Source organism: Anser cygnoides, chromosome 2 (assembly GCF_040182565.1).
Source record: "Anser cygnoides isolate HZ-2024a breed goose chromosome 2, Taihu_goose_T2T_genome, whole genome shotgun sequence".
NCBI lineage: Eukaryota > Metazoa > Chordata > Aves > Anseriformes > Anatidae > Anser > Anser cygnoides.
The window spans coordinates 3,781,107-3,804,608 of NC_089874.1; the positions used below are offsets into that span (position 1 = coordinate 3,781,107).

A 23,502-nucleotide genomic window follows, 5' to 3' on the forward strand; every position below is an offset into this window, starting at 1 on the left:
ACAGTTGGGTGGCTCCCATCTGAGCAGGTGGAGGAACAGAGTGGGGAAGCTGTGCGTCACGCCTGATAATGGGATAGTAAAACAACACCTTATTAACTAATATATGGGTTTTCAAAGTCAGATTGGAGAAGGAATCATTACCATTGCAGAGATCATAAATGCACTACTTTGGTGGCTATGTCTTCTACTTCATAAGGACTGCCAGAATTTATAATTGAAATCATGCACACAGCCCTTGTTTATTTTTCAATTTTTTTTTTTTTTCTGTTTCTGCCTTGAGACCAGTAGATGTTTAAAGTTCACGAAGTGTTTTAGGCATGGATAGTAATCAGTCTGCTCTGGACCTCATGTTCCATACGGCCTGCTGTTCTCCTTTTTTTCTATTCCCTTTATTTCTTCCTCCACAAACTGACAGCCAATTCAACAACAACAAAAATTTATTCTTCTTCACGGGTTAGGACTGCATGTTCACCCCCCTCAGCCACCTTTCACACAAATTAGACTTAAACAGCATGACAAAACCGTGCAAATCAAGAGAAAATAATTAAGAAAGAATTAAAAGAGCACAATACATGTTCTCTTGGTAACGCAGCACTCTGGCAGCGCTGCAATCCATTGGGTTGCCAAAGCATGTCCCAGGAATTCCCAAATCCCTTTGCAGCTGGAACATAAGCTAGAGGTCTTGGTGGAGGGTCTTCCCAGAGCAGACCTGTAACGATGGCTTTCGCATTGTGTAACTGGTGCCACAAAACTCGATCTTAGGAACGGGACACGAGGATGTGAAGAGGTGGCTGACCTCGAAGGCAGACTAAAGCTCTCTCTTCAGTAGATCCCTGATATTCTTTGTGTATCTTTCCCTTTGGTATTTTCTGATTTTTTTTACTATTAAGGCTAGCAAAGTTCAGCTCAGATTTTCTGTTAACTCTTTGAGTGCCTTTGTAATGTGTGACAATACACAAAGACCACTCACCATAGATATATATTCATTATTAAGATTCCTGTGTCCAACATTTACAAACACTGAGAAATGCCATACAGCAGAAACAAACAAGCAAGCAAACAAAAAACCCGCACATGGACATAAGTTTAATATAAGTATACGGTTGCAGTAAAAGATAATATTTTTCTAGCATGAGCTTTTTCTTGTTGACTATAGGAGAGCTATAGGTGTCTAGTTTAGACTAGATGTTGAACTTTTGGTTACATGAGGTGAATACTGCATCTAACAACTTCGTTTATCTTCTTTAGACTTTACCCTACGTGCCTCAGCATGCAGCAAACCAGTAACGAATTCCTTTCTGTGCAATGACAATACTCTATAATATTTGAAAGCTAATTATATTTAGTTCAGTGATTACTACTCTATCTGCAAGCAATATGCCAGACAGTTTGTGGACTTTCTTGCAAAATTCAGTAACATGGCTTGAAAATGTGTGTGTTGCCTAGCTTTCTAGACTTTATCTGGTTGAGATCAGCACAGCTGCACTGATGACAAATGAGTTATATCGGTTTATCCCGTCTGATCTTTTGATGATTGTGTTTGGCCTACAAATACTGGAATCAAAATACCTACTCAAGGCTAAATATAAATATCTCAAGGGAGACCTTGTTTCAAACTTGAACATGGAACATCAAGCACCTGAAGTTGCACTTGGGCATCACAGAGACACTGGTCTGATCTTCCCAGGTGCTGAGTTCCTGCCACCCCCTTGGAAATCAAAGGGAGGATCATCTCCTTAACCAGACACTGATCTCTGCTTCCAGAGATCTTCAAGATGATCCTTCATTTTCAGGGAATTAGAGTAGGAATGGAAAAAATAGAGGTTTAGAATACCATGTGATTCTGCTATCTATCCACTCATGATAGTAAGTCATGATATCCACTCATCCAGCTCTACAGACCTCTTCTGGAGTGCTGTTGGAATCATATCCACAAGCTACAGCATACGGTGCAGGGTACACGTCTGTCCAGCCCTGACTTGTGCAATTCCTGGTCACATTTCCTAAAAAAAATAAATAGAAAGGGATGATTAACAGAAGAAACATTGGGCTTGCTCTTAAACATATGTTTGCCTTTTCTTCATTTAAATGTCAGATCACATTTCTCATAACACAGTAAAAGTCTCATACATTTTCTCTGTTAAGAAGTACTCATCTTACACATAACACATAAAGTGGAGGAACCAATTGGGTCACAAATTCAGTCTTCAGATACAAGTAGTTTTTAATATTGAGGTGCTCACAAAGCATCTCTTCTAATGGTACCATAATACCACCTGGACTCAGTCCCTTGGTTGTGGGCAATGCAAGGATATTGTCTGAGAGTGTTATTGTCTCCATTCCTGGAAATTTCTTCATCTAACCAGAGCAGTGAAGTATTTACAGCTTTCATTTTGCTTGTGAGAAGCCAAAGCAGGGATAGATAAAGTGCTGATTTCATGTTATACAAGTAAGGTGGGAGAGCTGGGAACTGAACCCAGTCCTCAAAACCCAGACCTTGCCTACAAAACGAGTCCTGAACTTTATTCAACTGCGATTCCCACGAAATCTACTGTACTGGTGCTTGAGAAAAAAATACTTCAAAATTTGGCTAAGAGGGAAGAAAAAACAGATACTGACCATCTGTATTGCCTGTTTTAACATGTGTACAAGATGTTTGTCAGAGAGAAACAACAAAGAAGCAAAACATCAAAAGTAAATTGCATATTCCCCCAGCACCTTCTCTGACCACTGATCCCTAACCAGTCCATCTCAAGTGAATCACACTATTGTGTTATCAACTTATAAAATTTCACAAATTGAATGCTTGGCATTCCTTTGGTGTCTTTTATCACATAAAACATCCTGCCATCCCTGACCGGAAAGCTGGTACAATAAACCAGAATAAGCAAATGGTAAACAGTCAAAACTTGCTTACGGCTTTTTAGTTGAAGAATTACATCAGTGAAACTCAAGAGCTTTGCAAACATTTCCAGCAATGAGGACCTTTGCACACAGGAATAATAAAACTGCACACAGGAGAAAATCAATTATGCTGCTATGAGTCATGAAAATATCCAAGCATCACCTCCAGGAATTTCTGACTGTTGAGTCATCTGAACATCTTCATAACTATACAGTCCTATCTTGCACTGAAATAATCATCAGTTTATCACCTTACTTAATCCAGTTCTTGAATCCCTGTGATAGGTGAATTTTGATACCAAAACTTGCCTCTGTAATTCTTCCTTCTGACAGATCTGCACACAATGAAGACTCTGGTGCCTTTGTTCCTTTCAACTGCTGCTCCAAAAGTAGCTAACTCGAGCAGTTTGGTGGGTTGTTGTTCCCCAGGCTTTTCCTTCATGGTCACTGTTTACATTTCTTTTTCCAGGGTTCATATCAAGATCATAAGAGATCACGTGCAAACAAATCAAGGACATGACTGCTCAGTATTTATTTATATTTTAAGGTGTTATGTAATTTCTCCATTACAATGGATCCCATTATCTGATTTTTTCTGCTTCCTATTTCCTGTTCAAGACTTCTCCCTCTGTCTGGGGACGTCTTCAGTTTTCATGGTGGTTTTGATTCTTTGCTTCTTATTGTCAGTGAACTAAGGGGTGCCAGTTTCAGTTCCATTCATTTCCTTGTAGTTCTTCTTTTTAAGTGCACTTCCCCATAACTGTTTGATTCTTTGTAATTCTTGTCCTCCCTGTTCACATGAGTACTTTTCAAAATTGTCTTAACGGTTTAGCAGATGTGTAAACTAAGGCAGAGGGAAACAAAATAATGTAGCATCACTGGGATTAAAAAAAGAAAAAAATCTGCCTAATTTTAGGGATTCTCTCTTCCTTGATAAGTTTTTCTACCACCCTTTGCTGCTCATCTTACTTCCTGATGCACAGATTCGAACACATGGTCTGATACAACACATCTTTATAACTCTCATGTTCTGTGCTAGATGCCTGGGAGGTGCAAAAAGTACAAGGTAAGAAGTTATAGATTTTACCACACTACCATTTTGGGTCAAGTGCTGGATGATATCTCCCCTCAGAGCAAACAACATTTCTAATTACTACTTAACATTAGGTTGATTACTTTCTCCTGAAGATGAACATAAAACTTAGAAAAATGCCTCACAAGCTTAGTACTTACTCCGAGGTTTACCTAATAAACAGGCTGTGAACTTTAGACTAACGCATTAAGCTAAGATTTTTATGCTACAGGCTCAAAGCTCAGCTCTGTCACACACCTCCAGTGGAACTGCAGCCAGTTCATTTGTCCTCACTAGGTTTCTGTTTCCCCACCAATAGCAGGGCTTTAGAAAGGGGATATACTGGTTAACAGCTTTTTCCCTGTCCCAGACATGAAAATGAAGCTCTTGTAGGTTTTGTATTTCATTTTTATCAGAAGTATTACAACTGTCGAACTGGTGCACCTACTCCTAAAAGCCAAAACCATTTCAAAGAGATGAGGTTTTCTACCTAAAGGGGAAAAAAAAAAGAAAAAAAAAAGGAAAAAAAAAAAAAAAAAAGAAAAAGGCCACAACTAGCTATCATCTATGATAACAGTAACCCAACAACATGTTTTGCCAGAACTCAGCTTCCTGATTTCACAGAATCACAGACTGGCTGAGGTTGGAAGGGACCTCTGGAGGCCACCTGGTTCCCTCCTGCTCAAGCAGGGCCACTTAGAGCTGCTTGCCAAGGACCATGTCCAATGGCTTTTGGATATCCTCAGATATCTCCTCTCCAAGGAGGGAGACTCTACAAGCTCTCTGGGCAACTTGCTGTGGTGCTTGGTCACCCTTACTGTAAAAAAGTGTTTCCTTAGGTTGAGACGAAGCCTCCTGTGTTTCACTTTGGTCGTGTTTAGAAAATGCAAAGGAAATTAGAAAGTGCAAGAAGGGTCTCGTTACTTTAGAAGCTCACTATGCATGGGAGCCTTGCATGTAACTGAAGTCCTTTGCTGGGTGCTGCCTTTTCTCTTTGCAGATATCAGGACAAATGTTTTTTAAAGGGAACAAGGTGATGACCTTTTCATAAGACTCCCTGCCAGGTAGGAGGGGATGGATGTACAAAGGAAGGAAAATAACAGTGCAGACATCTGAAAAAAAAAAAAAAAAAAAAAAAAAGAGTTCTCAAGCTGGCAAATATAATGTGCAGAGGTAATCCTTACACAAGCTAAAGGAACTATAGCTATTGCTGGAGAACCAGTAACATAAAAGCCACTGCTTATAGAAGAGAATGACAAGTGTAAATATGAGGCTAGACCTTTGGCTCATTTATATCAGTGTTTATGACAATCAAGGCATAAAGCACTATTGAAAGGCAAGGGGTAAAGCCGCAGGCCTGAATAGCCAGTTTTCACAAAGTTTTACTGCAGCAGCGCCTTAAAGGCTCACGTGTAGCATGATGGGCCATAAACGTTTAATCAAACCACCATATCCCTTGATCCAGCCCCAGATACCAGTAGATGTAGTGTATGAAAGTGCAAATGTGTCAGTGGCTTCAGGCTGAGCCCCAGCAGGATCAGCAGGGTCTTTCTCAAGATCTACACCAGCACACTACATGTTACCGAACTGCAAATTTAATCCTCTATGGTGACAGGAAGGGTCATCCAGGCCTACATAAACTGCTGGGATTTATACACGGCTCTTCCTCATGTGCCACCTCTGCCTGCATTCCTTGAAAATCTGCTTGCAGTGTGCCACAGCAATTAACAATCATCTACATGAAGCACGAGGAACGACTGCATTTCCTCCGTACACTTCTCATCTTTCTGGTAGTACGTCTGCTATAGGACAGGACTTTGCCATCTGGCCCAGCAGCTGCTCCTGGTCTAAGCAAATGCTTCCTTAGAGTTCACAATCCCCCCACTAATTTGCTAATCTGCACAGTCTGATGGCATGCCTATTATGAAAATGGAATTGATGGTTGTAAGCAATTAGCTGAATGCTTCAATCTTTCCTTCTGATTAGCTTGTATTAAATCTGGCACATGCTGCACACCTATCCTGAGTAGCTTTGCCTTACTTGCAGGGTGATTCAGAAACTCTCTGCTATGGGTAACAAAGAGAGAGGGAAGGAAATCCCTCTCAGTGAAAACAAGCAGGACTGGCTAAATTCACTTTTTGCCTGATATCTGTTAAAAAACAAAACAAAACACACATTTCTTTTTAGCATTAAAAAAGCAGTAAAAGAAAAAATACCTAAACCTGTATACTCATGAAAAGATTGTCCAAATATTCTTGTTTTTACTTCAGCTTGTGTATATTCAGATTTTGTTAATTATTTCAATTCATTTTCTTCTAGGAAAAAAAAACATTCTCCACCTCTTTCTCTCTGACATTTTTTTTTTCTTTTCTTTTTTTCCATTGGATCTACAAATAACAATGAGTTGACATTATTGATACTAATCTGGAGACAAGGAGGACATCTTTTTTATCTTTTCCTTCCTCTTCCTTTTCCCCAGTTTGGGTGAAGAGCTGTTAAAGGTCCCTATGAAGAAGGACAAATTAAGCAGCAAAATAATTGTACAGCTTTGCATCTTGTAAATCCTGGTAATGAAGCAAACATCTTCTCAGCTCCCTCAAATGGAGGTTACGTATGGGCTAGTGTTCCATACACCTAACCATCATACTTATTTCTATACTCTGAATATATCTTACCTCTTTCTAGTGATCTGATATCTCTTTGCACTTCTGGCTTTCACTTGTACCTTCCCGGTCTATCAGCCCTAACAGTTCTTTGTATGTTGGATGAAAACACACACCCCTTTCCTTATTTTAGACACTTTCATTTTCTACCTCTTATCTTGTACACCATGAAACAATCATTCCCTACCTACTTTCTCCACAACATTATGACTTACATCCTTTGAATCCACATTTTTCTAGTCTGAAGAGCCTTAATCTAGCTACTCCCCTTGCACAGTTTCCACTCCCTCCTTTATTCATACATTGCCCCAGTGATGGTGGATTCTCCTTTGGACCTGAGTCCCCCAACTATCACTGATGGACCTGCTCAGCTTCACCTTCCATGAAGTCTTCTGGCCTTTCTGGTGCTCCCTCTGCTGCCCACACAAGCAGCACAAAGGGTCAACTTCAAGGCTTCCTCCTCTGTCACCAGGATCCTCAAAGCCCTATAAAAGATGCCTAACTCAAGCTCTGCAGTGAATATTCATCTTCATTGCCATTCCTTAGGAAAAATGGAGACACTCTTCTACAGCAAAACACTGCACACAATTTATTAATTGGTATTAATTGGGATAGAATTTCTTGAAGAGGAACACAGTAAGGTAAAGCTTTTAATTCAATTTCCTGATGTATAAATGTATTTGGGGATGATGTGGAAGAAACATGTATCAAAAGAACCTTTCAGATTGTGTTATACCCACCGGTAAAGTCTTGTAGAGGAACTACATGATTAATTCATGGCATAGTGAAGGAGGAGTGAAGAGTCAGTGCAACTGAGACAGAAACAGATGATTTTCTTTATAAAAGGTGTTTCATCTGTGTAGAAGTTAAATACTGAATAAGTGAATGGAATAAATACAAAGAGATAACTATTACAAGCAATTTGTTGCATATGTCTAACTCTCATAAGGTTTTTCTGTTTCTTAATTATTTTTCTCTCTCATCTGTTTCAAATACACACCTCAGACTTAGAAATAAATCTGAAAGTTTGTGTCATAGGTGAGATTTTAACACTTTGATGTTGGGAGAAAACTTCTTATTGGCTTTTAATGGGAGCCTAAATTCATTCAAAGAGATCTGAGGCCAGTCATTGCTAAAGGATGTTCTCTTTAGTCTTCCTCTTGCTTCTCTTGCCCTTTCGTGTAATAGCTTCTAAAGGAGAGGGAAGGTCTGCTCTAAGTAGCCATCTGTCCTGCGGGTCTGCCATTACCTCGTGGTCAGAAATTGATTTTTTCAAGCAGAAGCTATTAAAGCAATAGCAGATCTTATCACTTTTCTTGAGATGTTGCTGAGCCCACTGGAACATGTGTAGTTCCATTTTTATTATCGATCTGTCCTGCTGTTATTGGGAAACACCTGAGACTTCCAGACAGAGCTACAGCTTGTTTTTTAACTGGATACAGAAGTGGTTAGATCTAGGAGAAACTTGCGACTTGTCAGTCACAACAAAGACATTTTCCAAACTTGCTTTTTGTGTCTCAGCCATGATTTTGTAAGATCATTCTTTCAGTACAATTTCTGCCAACAAGGTGTATCGAACAGACAAACAAACTGTGGCATAGACTCAGCACATCACATAACAGTCACAGCCTTCAGTTTCTTCATTTGTTTCTTTTCACATCACTTGGTCTGTAGTTATTACTCTCACACTGCTGCTGCCCTAAAGCTTACCGCACCTGTGATTTCGGGAAATCCCCCATTTTCCCTTCTCCTCCTTTCCCTTTCCTGCACATCACATTTCTCAGCGTGAAGATCTCGATCCTTAATAAACACAGATAATTCCTCTCTTCTTAACGTCACATGGTCCCCTTAATTAGGCACCTTTTGCAAACTCCATTTGTTTTCTCACAATAAAAGCAGAGCTGTCAAACTCTAGGACAAATTTCTCATTAGCTCTTTAGACACTGCAAGTACAGTACACCAGGAAGTATTTACAAGAATAAAATGAACAGTTCTGGCTAAGTGGAGGTATTAACTCCACAAAGCATGGGCTGACAGCAGGCTTTCCATCTGAGGACCTCACGGCACTGCTATCCCTGGGCGTACATGACCTTCTCAGCACCAGACCTTCAGAGGAGCAGGGCAACCGTGTCACGACACCTCAGCTGCAAACAAATCTCAAAGGTCTGAAGCAAAACTAAGCTTTAAATAAGCCGCACATCCAGATAGCCACCTGTTTCTTCAGTCAGTTACACCACTGCACATTGCTGGAGCCAGCTGACGTGAAGGGTGCACTCTTAAATGCAGATAAAAAGATCAACACTGATCTATGGAAACAAAGTAATCCAGCATTGATTTCTGAGCTGGGCCTCCAGTTGTCCATGACAAATGAGCGAAATGGATGTTAAAGAGTGCTTGGAGGCTGCCCTGACAAGCACAGGCAGCAGCAGCATTGGCTGTCCTGTGCCCTTTTCTGTGACTTTCAGAACGGACTATGCAAATAACTGCCACAATTCCATGTGAATGAGGACGTTTCCTGGCAATTTTATCTTTGTGTCATGAAGGCACATTTGGACTGAGGCTGCTTGGCACCTGAGGACGTTGACGGATCTCAGTGAACAAACCTGCATAACAGACTCAACATTTTTTTTTTTTTTTTCTCCTTTCAAATGAACATTGTAGTAACTAAATAGTGGTTTTGGTTCACTTTGGGGTTCTCAATGATAGTGGTAATGTCTTTTCCTTATCCAACATCTGGTCATCCCTCTCTCCGTTTTGTTCTCTTTTCTTTTCAGTTTCAAACGCAAGATAGAAAAAAAAGGAGGAAAGAAAATGAAGAAAATAACCCTGGTTCAAGAGAAGGAAATTAAAATGTTTTGCAAGTAAACGGTAATCATTTTGGGGGGCTGGGGAAATGAGTATGATTCTGCATTTTTGTTTGTTTTTGTCTACTCGTAAACCTCCTTCACATGAGAAAAAGATTGGGGTTCATCTCACTTAACTTTTGCCATTGAAATGTAAGGACAGTAGACTCAGGTTCCCTGCGGAGGTTATATCAGACCTCCAAAGGTCATCTCATCCTTTTCTATGACATGTTGTGGGATAACTCATGCCCTGCAAGTTCTTCTCTTTCCCACCGGCTAGAGGAGAAATTAGACAAGGAGTTAAGATTGGATGCCTAACTGTTAGGTGCCCATGGTGTGGTGGAAGGAATTTGACTGTTCATTTAACCAACTGCATAGAAAGACAGCAGAATATCAGATCCCTGCGCCTGCATCCATGTCCTATTTACAAATTTCATTTGATTCTCCCAGGACATGGCTACACCTGCCCCAAGATCCACCCGGGGAGACTCAGGTGTTTTTGAAGGACTCCTTGTGGGGCATGCGAGGACTCCACAAGCTTGCAGGTGACATCAGTGGAGTTACCCCCAGTGGTCCGTTTAACAACTTACTTCAATATCTGCAGGTGACTCAGACTCTGTTATTTCATGGGGAGCTCTTCCCTTTGCTCTGTGCAGTTGTGTTGGTGTGTGTGTGTGTGTGTGCCAGAACTGGAGGGGTGGAGAGCTCTGACAGCTGGGAACTGCTTTAACCATACACCACTAAGACCTGGATGTTATCAGTAAATTACATACATTGAAAGGATTTGACTTGATTGCCCCCGCCCTAATGAGGTTAGATAATGCTACAAGGGATTAGTCCATGTCTTTCAGGGTGGAGGTATGGAGAGAGAGTGCCATTTCCAAAACTCTCTGCAGATGAATCAGGAAGAAAAATGAGATGACAGAGTTAAATCTTTGCTGTCCATCATACTGAATTTGTTAAAAGGCCATCAGTCAGAGGGCAGGAATGAAATGAACCATGTCTTGTGTATAAGTGCTCACATTAACTCATACCTAAGATCAAACAGTAGTTAAAATAACTTTGGGCACAATACCAAAAAGCAGAATGACAAAAGATAACAAAAAAAGTTTTTGATTGATATTTGTTGAATTGAAATATGCCACAGAGAGAAAGATGCCTTTTAAATTCAAAAGGAAAAGCTATCTGACAGACAATTATGAATCTGCAAGTTTAAAATGATGGAAGACATGCAAAAACCAAAAACCAAATGAAGACTTAATCTTCGTGATGGATTGTGATTTAAAACATCTACAATAACATAATAAGATCCATAATTTCTCAGGCAATTCTTGGGGCTCTGCTTAAGCAGGAAAGGGCTTGTTTAAGGACTTTAAGTCAGATTCTGAATGTTAATGCTGTCATGAACTTGAGTTACTTCAGGTTTAAAAGACTGTAAAACCAGAGAAGATTTTGTCACACGGTTCTTTAAATATAAGCCAATATTTGTATAACTTGCAATAATATTTAACACAAACACTATTTAGATAAATCTGAAAATTTTACCTATGAGCCTGTGGATGAGCAGGTTTGGTCCACCTACAGCTGACATCCTAAGTGTCTATTCTGAATTACTCCATAGAGCAGTGGGGAAATCAGAGGCTGATTCAAACCACAGAGAATCACCTCCAGGATAAAAAGGAAGTGCCTCTCTGTTGACTTCAGAAGAAAGTCCACACATCTGAGATTAAAGGATGAAATGTCGAACTTTCATATAGCTGACATTAGGTGAGATGATTCTGACCCTGATTACCTGCACTATATAGACAGAGAGGAGCAAGGCTGAATAGGCAGAAAACACGTTTTTGTTAACATACACTTTTGTGTAAATTCAGGAATTTATAAATCCCATGACCAGATTGAATCATCTTTCTCAAGCAGCCTAGAACTTTTAGATCCCAGTCATCACGTAGAATAATAACAGCTTGCTGTTTTCATTAATTAATGCTGATAAATACCCTTGCCATTTTCAAATTTCTGTTTTGAAAAGACTGTTGTAGAGAAAAGACTGCAAACCTAAACACTTACTGTAGCTGTGCACAAATACAGACCTTAGAGATGCTGTACAATACAACTGCCGATTTTTGTGGTTGGTGTCAGCCACATGAGTCTGGTGACATGACTCTCATCCCACTCTAATTCTTGCCTGGAAAACTGCACGAAACCTTCTGAATGAGCACCATGGAAATCAGTCTAGCAAACTGAGTGCATGTAAAAGCTGTCAGTGATAAGCACAGACAGCTTTATGCTCATTCTAAGACTCCAGGTAGCCAGTAAAAGCATCACCTCCTTGGACAGCCAAAGCCAAATATTACTTGGAGAATTTGCTTCACAGCATGCAGCATTTGGGATTGCTGAACAGGATGGAGAGCAGCAGCTTGAAGCCAGGAAATTGCCTGAGCCAGATGGTCAGCATTCTTAGTAATGACATTCAGAGGAAGGGACATAAGTTCACTGAGACAACTCAAGATTCACCTGAGACTAATACGAACAAGTCTTGGCTTGCTTTTATAGCTCATAATGCACAAATCATAACTGAGTATTTGGTGAACAGGTGCAGAATTGAGTCCCTCACTGTGCTGGCAGTCAGTGAGCTACATGGTCCCGCCTCTTTCCCTCTCTATCTCTTAGGCTCACTGCACATGAAACGTGGTGGGTCCATCAGAAGATCTTATAGAAGCAGTACTAGGGATGTCCCAGGTCTTCAACATCATCTAACTACTTTAAAAGATCATCAGATAATATCTCCAAATCAGTCTTTAATTCCCCCACAAATCCCCACTGGAGCCTTCTTCCAATTTCTAATCTGATGGTTTCATAACAGTTTGCAAATTCTATTTTTTATCCAGTGTTGGATCTGGGCTTAAAGTGCTCCTCTCCCCTTGATTTTGCTCTTGCAGTGAGAACTCCCACCGTTTGTTTTACTAAGCTAAGCAGGTGTCACTGAGCCATGCCACTCCAGTTTCTCCTGGAATGACAGAGCTTTTATTTACCAGAAGATCTATCTTGTACAGCTTTAGTTTTTCTTTATCACTTACATGCAACAGGGAGAGACTAAAAAGCAGTGGTAAGATTTTTGGAAAGTCATTTCCCATCGTCTTGTACACTGGAGGAACACGAGGAGCATTGGAGCAGCTACCCTGCTGCAGTGGATTGCAGTTTATCTCAAGAGCCTTCCAGGTACTAAACCTGGCCCAAGGATCAGATCAGTACAGGGCACGAGACTGAGGAATGATGATTTCCAGTATTCAAGAGGATATGTGGAAACTTAATAGGTGTTTCAGGTGGGCAAATAAATCTGTATGTTCACAACCTCTGATCTGTGATGTATTAGGCAAATTTCCATATCAGTTTCCTGACTGCTTCCTTACATCATATTTTTATTATTATCATTTGTGCATGAATGTCACAATAGTTAACCGAGAATTTTGATTGTCTTCTCGTGATATTGTTTTAGATCTTCAATCTGCTGGAACAGGTTGTGTCCAAATACAATAGGACAATTGTAGGGATGGCGTCAGAAGGATCCATGAATCAGTGCTGGGTGGTAAAGCCAGCTAGAATCTCTGATGGCTTCCCAGCTACATAAAAATGCACTGATGACAATGTTTGCTCTGAACAGCAGCACCACAAACAGTTTGGCTAAACCTGTAACGTTATGCCCTCTCCACTCAAAAGCATATGGCAAAAATGTAAATTCATGGTAGGGGATCCATCAATGCCTACAAATTCTTTTTCTTAGTATCATTCATGCCCAATGTTTGGCAGCATATTTCTAATACTGTGAAAGAGTTGGTGTTTCGTGTAAAAGTGTAGAGGATGAGCAAAACAAATAATGAGATGAAGACGTTATTTATTGGATAATGGGGAATCGGGAAATCAGGAATTCTTGGAACAGAGGAGGGAAGATACGGGTGAAGCTATGCTGATGATATCTGATAACTGTGATGGCACTGTTTCAAGGTATTTGACCAATATTGAAGGATTTTTTTGAGCTGAACTGTGAAAATGCATGCATGTATTAAGGTGCACAGGGAAACTGCCATGCCTTGGTAACTCTGGAAGTAGGCACTGCTCGCCTGCAGAAATGCAGGATTCAGCCAAGTCTGTTTGAGATGACTTGAATATACAGATAAGTAGAATTAATGATGAACTGCAGTTCATCAGGATCTCTTCCTTGTTCAGTGCAGCTATCCTGGCTATTCCCATCCCCACCCCCTTAAGCAATTCATCTCATAGCTGAAGCTTAAAAAAATGTCAGTGCTAGTTTTTTCCTGTTTAACTTGTGCAGGATGGACAATTTGCTCCTGGAGAAACTGTGGGAAACAAATCTCTATTACGAGTGTCATATTCTATGTATTGAAAGAAAGCTGGAACACTCTGGTGAAGAGATAGCAAGTAGTGCACTTTAATAATAAAAAGTGCCAAAAATATTTTCATCTATCTCCTTCACACGGTACTGACGAATGTCATAAAATAATGAAAACCTTCTGTATTTGTGAATGGCATAAAAATTTAATGTCAGATGACGTCAGGACTATGCTAGGGATTTTAAGTTTTCTAAATGCCACAAGATATTTTATCCTTTATTTACCATGAGACATCATATTAGTCATTCGAAGAGTATATTCTCCATTAAATGGGAAAATCACATTAACTCTTTTTTTCCCAATATCTCACCCTTTTCTTGCTATAAATATAGAGAGGATCTTTTATCGCTCAGAACTTTGGTATAAGCTCTCATGTTCCTGCAAAGGGATCAAAGCATAAGACATAAATGTTTACTAGATGTTTGATTTCCTTGAAAGCTATTCAATGATACTCACTACTCCAAAGGAAGAACTGCTTTACAAACTTCAATGACTTTAATTTTGCAAGAAATCCTGTAAAACAAGAGGCACTCTTATCCTGCCTTTATTTATGATCATATCTGCTTTACACATTTGTATATGATTGTCCAAAATACAATGACTGTACATTGCCAGCTGCAAGGCCAGATGACATTTGCTGAGCTCACTGCTCACAGGACAGCCTCAAATGCCAGCGACATGGGTATGAAGAGAAAGGGAACAGGTTAGCTTCTATTTGAGGCTTGCTCCTGGCCTGGCTCATTGAGGTAGGTGCACAGAGAGCCCAGGTGATGTCCTGGTTGATCCTGGTGGAATCTGGGCTTCTCCCAGAATAGCTATACTTGTGTTAAACAGGTCTTTTGAGGATGTCCTTAAGCGCCTGAGATATTCAGTGATATGGGAGAGCTGCACCCTTCTGCAGGGAGCCAGGAGACCAGCTGAGATGCCCTAAGACCCTCAGAAAGCAGCAGATGCTTCTGAGTAGGCAACTTGATTGTGTCTCATAAGCCTGTGCTAGTACACTATTAAAAGCATTACACTTAGCTTAAGTTCAACACAACCCCAACGACACATGTATGTATGTACGTATGTACGTATGTATGTATGTATGTATCATACGTCCCTCATTGTTCTGTCATGGTGGAATGAAGTATTACAAACTCTTCTTAGGGAGGTTTTTTTCTTCCTGTTTAACTAACTGCTGGGTCCCTCAAACCCAGCGACTGCACACTGTGCCCAGAAGAGGAGGGCACAAAGCACCGATTGCAGGCAATTCCTCCGCATGCCTGGACCACTGCACGGGGGTTTTGTCGTGCAAGATGTGGTGTTGGAGCAGCTTCTGCCTGCTTTCCCTGTGTGTTGATGCAACAGTGAAGAAGTATCGGGGTGTTTTGGAACAGGGAGGTTACTGTACTAGGACAGGACTCCAGGAATTTTGGATTTCCTTTCTGGCTGCACCAGGGCTTTTGGTGTGGCCTTGGGCAAATCATATAATCAGTGTGTGCTGGTTAATCAGTGTGGTGTCCTGCTCTGTTAAACAGGGACAGTATTGTATCCTTACTCCCGTTCATAACCTATCCTGGGTGTTTGTCTATAATCCTGTAAAAGTGGAGACTGGTGCAGTCTCCAAAAAGTGGAGCTTGGTGCATAATGTCCACTGAAAAAAAAGGCTTCTTTTGCTGTAGAGGCCTGCAGGACTAGTATAATAAAAATAGAAAGTAATGACTATAATCTAGAAGGAGACAAAGAGTCCTGTTGCTGCATTGCCCTTGAGACCTGAGTTTTAAATTAAAGCTTCCCAGAACATGCCAACCGGTGTATTAAGCTGCTTTCTCCATTAACCTTCCCTGCCCATTATTTGTCAGCTTAATTTCTTGGCTGGTGGCCAAATTAGTCATTTCTGTGGAAAAATACTTTATTACACACAGTTTCAGCTTGTTTATTTTATGTCAGAGACTTAATTAATTGCAGTGCTAAACTGTCCATTTTGTACAGCAAACATACTATTACACAGGTTGATTAAACTTTTGCTGCACAACATCCGTATTATTGGATTTCACCAGGAGCCTCTTTTGCATCCCTATGACACCAAATAGTATGTTGTGCTGGAAGAAGACTGGGAGGATGATTTAATGGTTTGAGCATCCCTGTATGGCTTGGGAACCTTCTTTACCTTGTGCAAATCCTTAGTCCCTCTGAATTTGTTCTCCCTCTGATTACACCAGAAGCTCTATCCGCGATATGATGTAAAACCCTCCAGGCAATGAAGCCATAAAACCATTCCAGTGACATAAGCTGTCTTACCAACGAAAGTGGTGAGGAATCTGAAGTACTTTGGGCATGGCTTCACCACAACTGCTCCCACCTGCGCTTCAGGCCAGCACGTGATGTTGTCCCATTGCCTCCTGCAACCTGGGGAAAAGAGAAAAGCTGATGGTAGAACAAAAACAAGCGACTCTCTGCTATCTGCTGTATGGGGCAGAGGAAATCAGCTCTGCAAAGGTGCGTCGAGCCCTAGTGCAAGCACCTTTTGGAAGGAAAGGCACAGAAATATTTTGTTTAAACATAGAGTTTTCAGCTACCCCAGTCCCTGAATTGCAGCACTGGTGATATCTGTAATTTTTGCAGAAACTGAAGCAGAAAGAAGAGAACCAGACAAATCAGAGTTAACAGTTAGCAGTGCCTTTTTAGATGAAAAAGGCAGAAATGCTTAATTAAATCTCTCTCTTCCCTGCCCTTATCTCTCCTTGTTGCATTAAAACACCTGTCCTGAACATACCAAGATGCACAAGCCACGCTCCCACTTCTCTCTCCCCAAAGTTTTGTCAATGGTATTTCTTCCCATAGCAATGAGATGATTCTGCACGGGGTGGGCTCAGTTGGATGAGGACACTGATGACAATCAAGGGATCAGGAGTCAAATCCCGTCTCATGAAGCAATATTTCTCTTTAAAGAGGGAGAAGGACCCTCCTGGAGACTGAGGAGGGACAGGGCTGTCACGAGGAGTGATTCTCTATGGGAGGGTGGAGCAAGGTGGTATAAAGCCCTATCCAAGCCAGGAGTGACGGCATAACCAATAGAGCTAACTTTAGAGAGAAACTATAGTGTTTTATTAAAATGAAACATTTTCCAAGGTTTTTTGAATTGAATAAATACTTTCTGGGAGAAAAAAAAATGGCCAGGCATGCCCTTTCTGCAGAGCTGCAATATGTTCTGATTTTGTCCTTTTATTTATTTCTGCTTTTTCAAAAGACACTAATGATATCACACATATACCAGAGTAATGAATAATGTAATATTAGCACTGAAGACAAAAGAAGTTTGCAGACAGGAATTAATAAAATTTCAGATGTGTTTTTGCCAACATGTTACATATTTTAGAGTTCTTACTAGAATTTTGAAGACGATTTTTCTTTTTTTCTTTATCTTTCTAACAGACACTTTTATGGCTGCCTGGGTTAGATAGATGGGCTGTCAACAGACCTCCCTGAGTCGCTTCTTTATAGAACCTCTGCTCTCGGTTACTCGCCGTGTCCCATTATGTTGCAACACTTCCCCAAACGTGACTAAAGTGTTGCTGTTAAGGTCAACTGCCTAACAAGAGAAACTGGAATATGAAGAAAAAAGCCTTGAGAAAATACTTTCCACATGCAAGTAAAGGGAACTATGAAAACCACTCTCAAGCTGCAGTGCTTGGTGATGACATCCTGATCAGAAATTCCTCCTTTAAATCATCTTTTAGGCCTTCTGCTAAGGAAAAGGCTGGTGTCATCATCGGTCTGCTCAGAGTGAGACAGCAAGCTGTCTCAGATCAATAAAGAGAGCACACAAAAATACTTCGAAGCTGAAAAAGAACCCTCAGCTCTCTTTCAAATTTATTTTACAAGTTTTGCCTTCATTCTTTCATGAGCAAACAGAACTTTTCAAATGAAGTCCTGAGGTGGGTTTATCACAGCCTGAAAAAGGGAATAACTGACGGTATCTTCTTCATGCAAGCTCTTCTGTAGCATTCATTAAAATTCAATTTTCAGATTTCTAATATCAGTTGCAAAGCTCACTTTTCACAGGGTCTTACTTATCTGCTACCAAACAGCCAGCAGCTCCAAAAGTATTAAGATATTACATATTCTGCCCCTGGAAAATAGATGATTTCTTGACAAGACCTTTCATGTTCTACAATCTCCATCAACATCAATAAATTATAATGGGCCCATTACCCCAGGACAGGTTATAATGCAAAATAAAATACAAGGTGATAGCATCAGATGGCTTTTTAAATGTTCTGAATTAGGCACTTTGAGACTATTTCTGATCCTCATCTTTTTCCGTGATAGCATTTTTCACCACCACCTGTGGTGCATGAAAAAAAGCTTTTAGGTGTTTTTGTAGCAGAAACTCTGACTAAAATAAGGTGAGGACACACAAGACTGATTTTGCAAGACACATAAAGGGGATCTTTAATAATTACTGTTTCTGCAAAGACCTCTCATATCTGCCCATTAGCTCTTCCAGCGCCATTCTTCCTTATTGCCTCCCCAGATTTGCTGACGCTATTAGTGTAGCTGCCTGGAAGGGTCCAGGTTTCAAAGGTGGGGTTCATACCCCTGCTTTTATGTGTGTAGAAGTTGGAGGTGTGAACTTGAAGAAGCCAATGGAAACCAGAGATCCAGAAACTTGAGTTTAGCTAATTTTGAAGCATTTGAAGTTCAGTGAGATACGATTTACTCGTACTAGGTCTAAGGCAGGAGAAAAGCTTAATGTCTAACACATTATAATAACTTTGAATAATTTATAATAATAATTTAAAGTAATTTTGTTTGAAACGTGAGGCAGAAAGAAGAGGCCTTCACATTTTTAATGAATTGGAACAATCTGAAGATCTGAAGCAAGATGCTTTGCAGTTGGAGTCCAGCACTCACTGCTCACCCTGCAGTCAGCCCATTACAACTTCAGGCACAAGTTTGTGCCTGTCCATCCAAATCATGACACAGACAGCCTTTATCAATTAGCTTCAGAGAAATTTGTCTTCTCTCTCCAAAGCTTATAGACCCTACCCTGGCAGACTGCTGGGATCACGGGGTTGGCAGGCAATACTCAGCTGTGTCACTGCGACAGACCAAAATCCGAGAAAACTATTTGAGGGTAGAAACAGCTCCAGTGGTACTTGGAGAAGGGAAACCCGTCTTCCCTGTGGCATCACTTGGCCTTCACAGATGTAAGAAAGACAACAATTTGTTTTGCACGATCAAATCATGTTTGGTGATTGCTAAGTGCTTCCCCATTAATTAATTACAAATGTTTTCTCTGTTGCACTGAGTATCTGCAGGAGGGATGCAAATGTGTTTATCATTTCTTATCTAAGGCAGAAGGTGGAAATGACCCATGGATGCACCTTTCGTAAATACTGTGATCCTGTAAACAGTTGGACAAACCCTTCAATGCCATTTCAATCAACACGACTGTGCTGCTCATTTGCTTTTTACTGCAAACCAAGGAATGCATGCTGCCAAGGATTATCCTCTGCTTTGGAAAGGATCACAAGTGAGTTGTAAGAAGCACTGTGTGAAAACAAGCGTGTGACTTTTTCAAAGATGGTGGCATTCACAAATTCTCTGGATAATCAGTACACTATTTAAACTCCTGGCATTATAAATATGCACATATATGTAAGAATCTTTCCCTTTTCAAATTTTTGACTGTGACTTCCAGACCCTCAGCTTTGTCCTGATGTTACCTCGTAAATCGGGAAGTGCTCTCTGGAGCCAACTATCTTCTTGTGAAGGGCTGCGGGGAGAAATCCTTCAAAACTCTAATGAAGCTGGCTTTTAACCTTACTTCCTTCAGCTAAGCACATCAGACTGCTCATCCTCTCACTATAAGCCATGCAATTAGTGTAATTACTAGCAGCCAACTCTCTCTCGAAACAGGCTCCTGAAGCACTGCTCAAGGAGTACCATCAATGAATGTGCTGGAGGCTGTCAGCCACATGTTGGAGCTCAGGTCTTTACATCCAACAGCTCAGACTCCCTCTTTGCAAGCCAAGTGTCTGGGCTGCCAGCAACCACAGCCGCCTGGGCTTTGGAGAGCCCTCCTCTAAGAGGTTCTGACTCAGAAGCTCATCTTGGGGTGGTGTCCACCATAGGGCTCTTCTTCCAGCCAGGTAGGACATGCCCGTTCCCTGGCTGCCACCACAACAGTGGCTGAAGGCACTGGCAGAGTCCCAGCTGCAGTGATTTAGGAGACCCCACCACAGCTACAGAAGGTGGTAACCTTTTCCACTGTCACTGCTAAATGTGAATCAAAGCTCGGGCCCTCATTTTCTCTCCATTTAAAAGGTTAATAAACACAAAACATGTCAATTTGCATGAGGCACAGGTACACGGTGCTTTGCAGAAGTGGCAAAGCAGAGCGCAAAGAACGTTTATTTGAGTAATATCTACACTTACAGAAAATATACAGTCAAAGCTTATCAGGGAAGCAGCAGAGAATAAGTTCCCTTCATGAATAAACATGAATCTGCAGAGCTCTGGCACGGCTCTGAGACGTGACTGGGTTTGGTTGATGAAAGAAGTGAATGGCAGCAGGCTGGTGCCAAGGCATGGTCTTAACCCAGCTGAACTCCCAAGTCAGGGAAAAAGCCTTTCAGCACATCTGTCATTCCCACCAAACGCTCCCCAATGAATATGGTCACTCCTGGCCTCTCCTGGATGACATGGGCACAGTTTTTCTCTTCGAATCTACGTTCAGATGCAAAGATACCCGCTTGTTGCCTGGGTCATGTCGGGATGTCTGCATGCCTCTCACTACCCACAGGCAGAAAACAGCAAGCCAAAGGTACAGCTACATTAAACCAAGCTGAGATATCACCCAGTACCATCACAGGCAGTGGTAACCTGGTGTGTTTTCAATGGGAACTGATTTTCACTCCAGTCTAGTATCAGTAGGCAGTTTCCATCCTCGCTGGAGTTAGGGCTGTAAAGAGCTACCAGGTGACATTTACTCTCCCACTGACAGCTTCTGCAGAAGTTATTATACCCAAAGATGCTCTCCCCTGGTTTGCCGGTTTGATCTCCTTACAATCAATTATCTTTCCATTGACTTTCTTGTCCCAGTTGGACGTCATGTTTTTCACCTTACTGAAGAAAACAGACCCCAAAAGATGGTCCCTGCAAGGATTTGCTAACTGTGCTTCAGTTCTAGAGAGACAACTTGAGTTCAGTCTTGGTAGAGAGTGGGAAAGCCCACCATGAGCCTCAGAGCTATTACTACTGCCCCAGCCTCCAGTGAGCCCAGGCTTCCTGAATCAGAGATGGTCTTCTATTTAAATTTTAAAAATTGTGCATAATAATAACAACAAAATTCTGGTAAGATTCTTACTCTTACATAAATCATTAAAATTAAATGTGATTTGATTTTGCTTTTGAACTCATGGAAATTTTTCACATTCACAACCTCCTGGGCCAAGGAATTGCATAGTTCAAGTGTCTGCTGAAAGAAGAACATCCTTTTCTGAATTTGCTTTGAACCTGCTTGTCACTGGTTTCATTAGGAACCTAGTTCCTTTATGAATACAGAAATATTTATAACCTAGTCACAATCTCCCTTTCCCTGGGGAGGAAAACCATAAAATCCTCTTTTATATCTCTCCTCAAGCACCTCTTTTTCAAGCTGAAGCGTCCTAGCTTATTTAATTACTTTTTGCATGGAAGCAGTTTCCTATCATTTCTCCCTTGTGTCTTTTCTGTTTCTAATTCTACCTCATCTTACCCTGCCTGGACTTGCAGAATAGGGTTTTACCTTATTTTTCTGCAACAGATTGGTTTTGATTGGGGCTACCTTGGCTCCAAAGTTTAACTGCAATCCTTCCATTCTTGCCCGCAAAACTCAGTCCTTCTGTCCTGTGTTCACTGCTATGCCCTCCTCCCCCAGCCCCACTCCTGCATCCTGTGGGCATCTCTCCTCTATTGTGGTTTTATTTTTATCAGCACTGATGATCTCTTCCAAAGCAAACCTGTCCCCTCAGAGTTTCCCTTTCAACTTTCCATAGCTTTGCATTCAATTTGGATATTTTTTGCCTGTCGCTGCATGCTATCACCCCAGCACCGTGGGCAGGATGTGACAGAGAAACCACTTAGCTGAAGGAAAACCACAATCCTGCCAGAGCAGGCAAAACCCTGGCACTGTTACATTTTCTTCCCACCACTGCTTTGCTCTTTGTGGCACACGTATGCTCCTTTATTCTTCCCCCAGTGAGGGGTTTGCAGTACCAATTCAGCAGCAAATGGACTTGGGAAATCACAGAAGGCAAAAAGGATCCCCCGTGAGGATAAATAAAAAGAGTTTATCTTGGACTTTGCCTCTGTATGTGTGGCAAGACAGAGAGATCAATTTGTTTTTTCCCACTCTGTGTACAAGCTGGACAGAACACTGTTTCTTGCTATAAAAATTGGTTTGCACTTCTGCAGGGGCTGCCAGCAGAAATTGTCCAGGAACTCAACAGGAAAAGTAAAAAGATATCTTTTGCAGAATGTTTGCAGAAATTTGACTCAAAGACATATGAAGGAAAACTCACCTTAAGCCCCCAGACTGAGTCATTCTAAATAAACAGCATGAAAGAAATCACCAGAGAGTATTTCTGGAGGATTATTTTTAAGCATGAAAATCCTATGAGTTTTTCCATAATCAACATCTACTAGGAAACAAATTAAAAAAAAAAAAAAGTTTCTAATCTTTCAGCTTTTCTTTAACCAACAAACTAAATAAACACTTGACTTTTTTTTTTTCATCCCTCCAGATCACTCTTCTCATAAATCAAACTTGTGAGCTGAGCCTTTCTGTCTAATTTCAGAATCCGTAAACTGAAACAAAAGATGCCAAGACATAAGACAAAGATTTATGAAGTGGGTTGCCTAAAACATCACTTATCTCCTCAGCAACATCTAAACAAGAGACAGTTCTTTAGTGCTCTGACATGGAGCATGCTTAAAGGATTGATCCAGGGCTTCCTCATTCCTTGTTCAAATGCCCTTGTATTTGCAGAAGTTATACACAAGTTAAACTGTACTTGGTTCCTTTGAATTCAGGTCGCCGAAGACGACTAGGCTCAACCTCAAGAAGTGCTTTCTTGATCATTAGGAAGAAAACAGTGACTGCACTGATAATGTGAGATCTCACATGGGACTGACTGATGCTGAGCTCCTCCATACGTCACAGTCTCGCCGACCAAAAAGAGACAGGGATGTTGTGAGGAGCACAGCAGAGATTTTGTGGGGTTTCCTAATAAAACAAGTCAAGCAAAGACAGGACACAAGTGCAGCAGCTCTCACTGATGGTTCAGATCCTGTGAAAGCTGAGACCCTTCGTCAGCCTTCCAACGTCGACCCTGATCTTTGGGAATTCCTTGCCTTTCTGGAAACATAAGTGGCAACTTGAATCGTAGCACCAAGAAGCGAGCTTAGAAGACTTGGCCACTTGAATGAAGTGCCAGCCCTCCCAGTGACCAGCTCATTTGACTTGCTCATTGAGGGCAAACAAGCAAGCAACAGCCCCTCTTATCTTGCTCTTCAGGTAAATGTTGTTAAATATAGTAAACAGGGGTAAATATTGGTAAATATGAAACCCCACTAAAAAA

The 23,502-nt window shown here is 41.0% G+C and overlaps 1 protein-coding gene across 1 annotated transcript in view; it reads right to left on the reverse strand.

The window, feature by feature from the left end:
* The window catches only part of VIPR1 (vasoactive intestinal peptide receptor 1), a 114,978-nt gene that overhangs the window by 42,792 nt on the left and 48,684 nt on the right, over window positions 1-23,502 (reverse strand). Inside the window, exons 3-4 of the mRNA XM_048062361.2 lie at window positions 16,175-16,282; window positions 1,903-2,003 (exon numbers count right to left, since the gene is read on the reverse strand). Coding sequence (XP_047918318.1) covers window positions 1,903-2,003; window positions 16,175-16,282 — 209 coding nt within the window. The remainder of the gene's footprint in view (window positions 1-1,902; window positions 2,004-16,174; window positions 16,283-23,502) is intronic.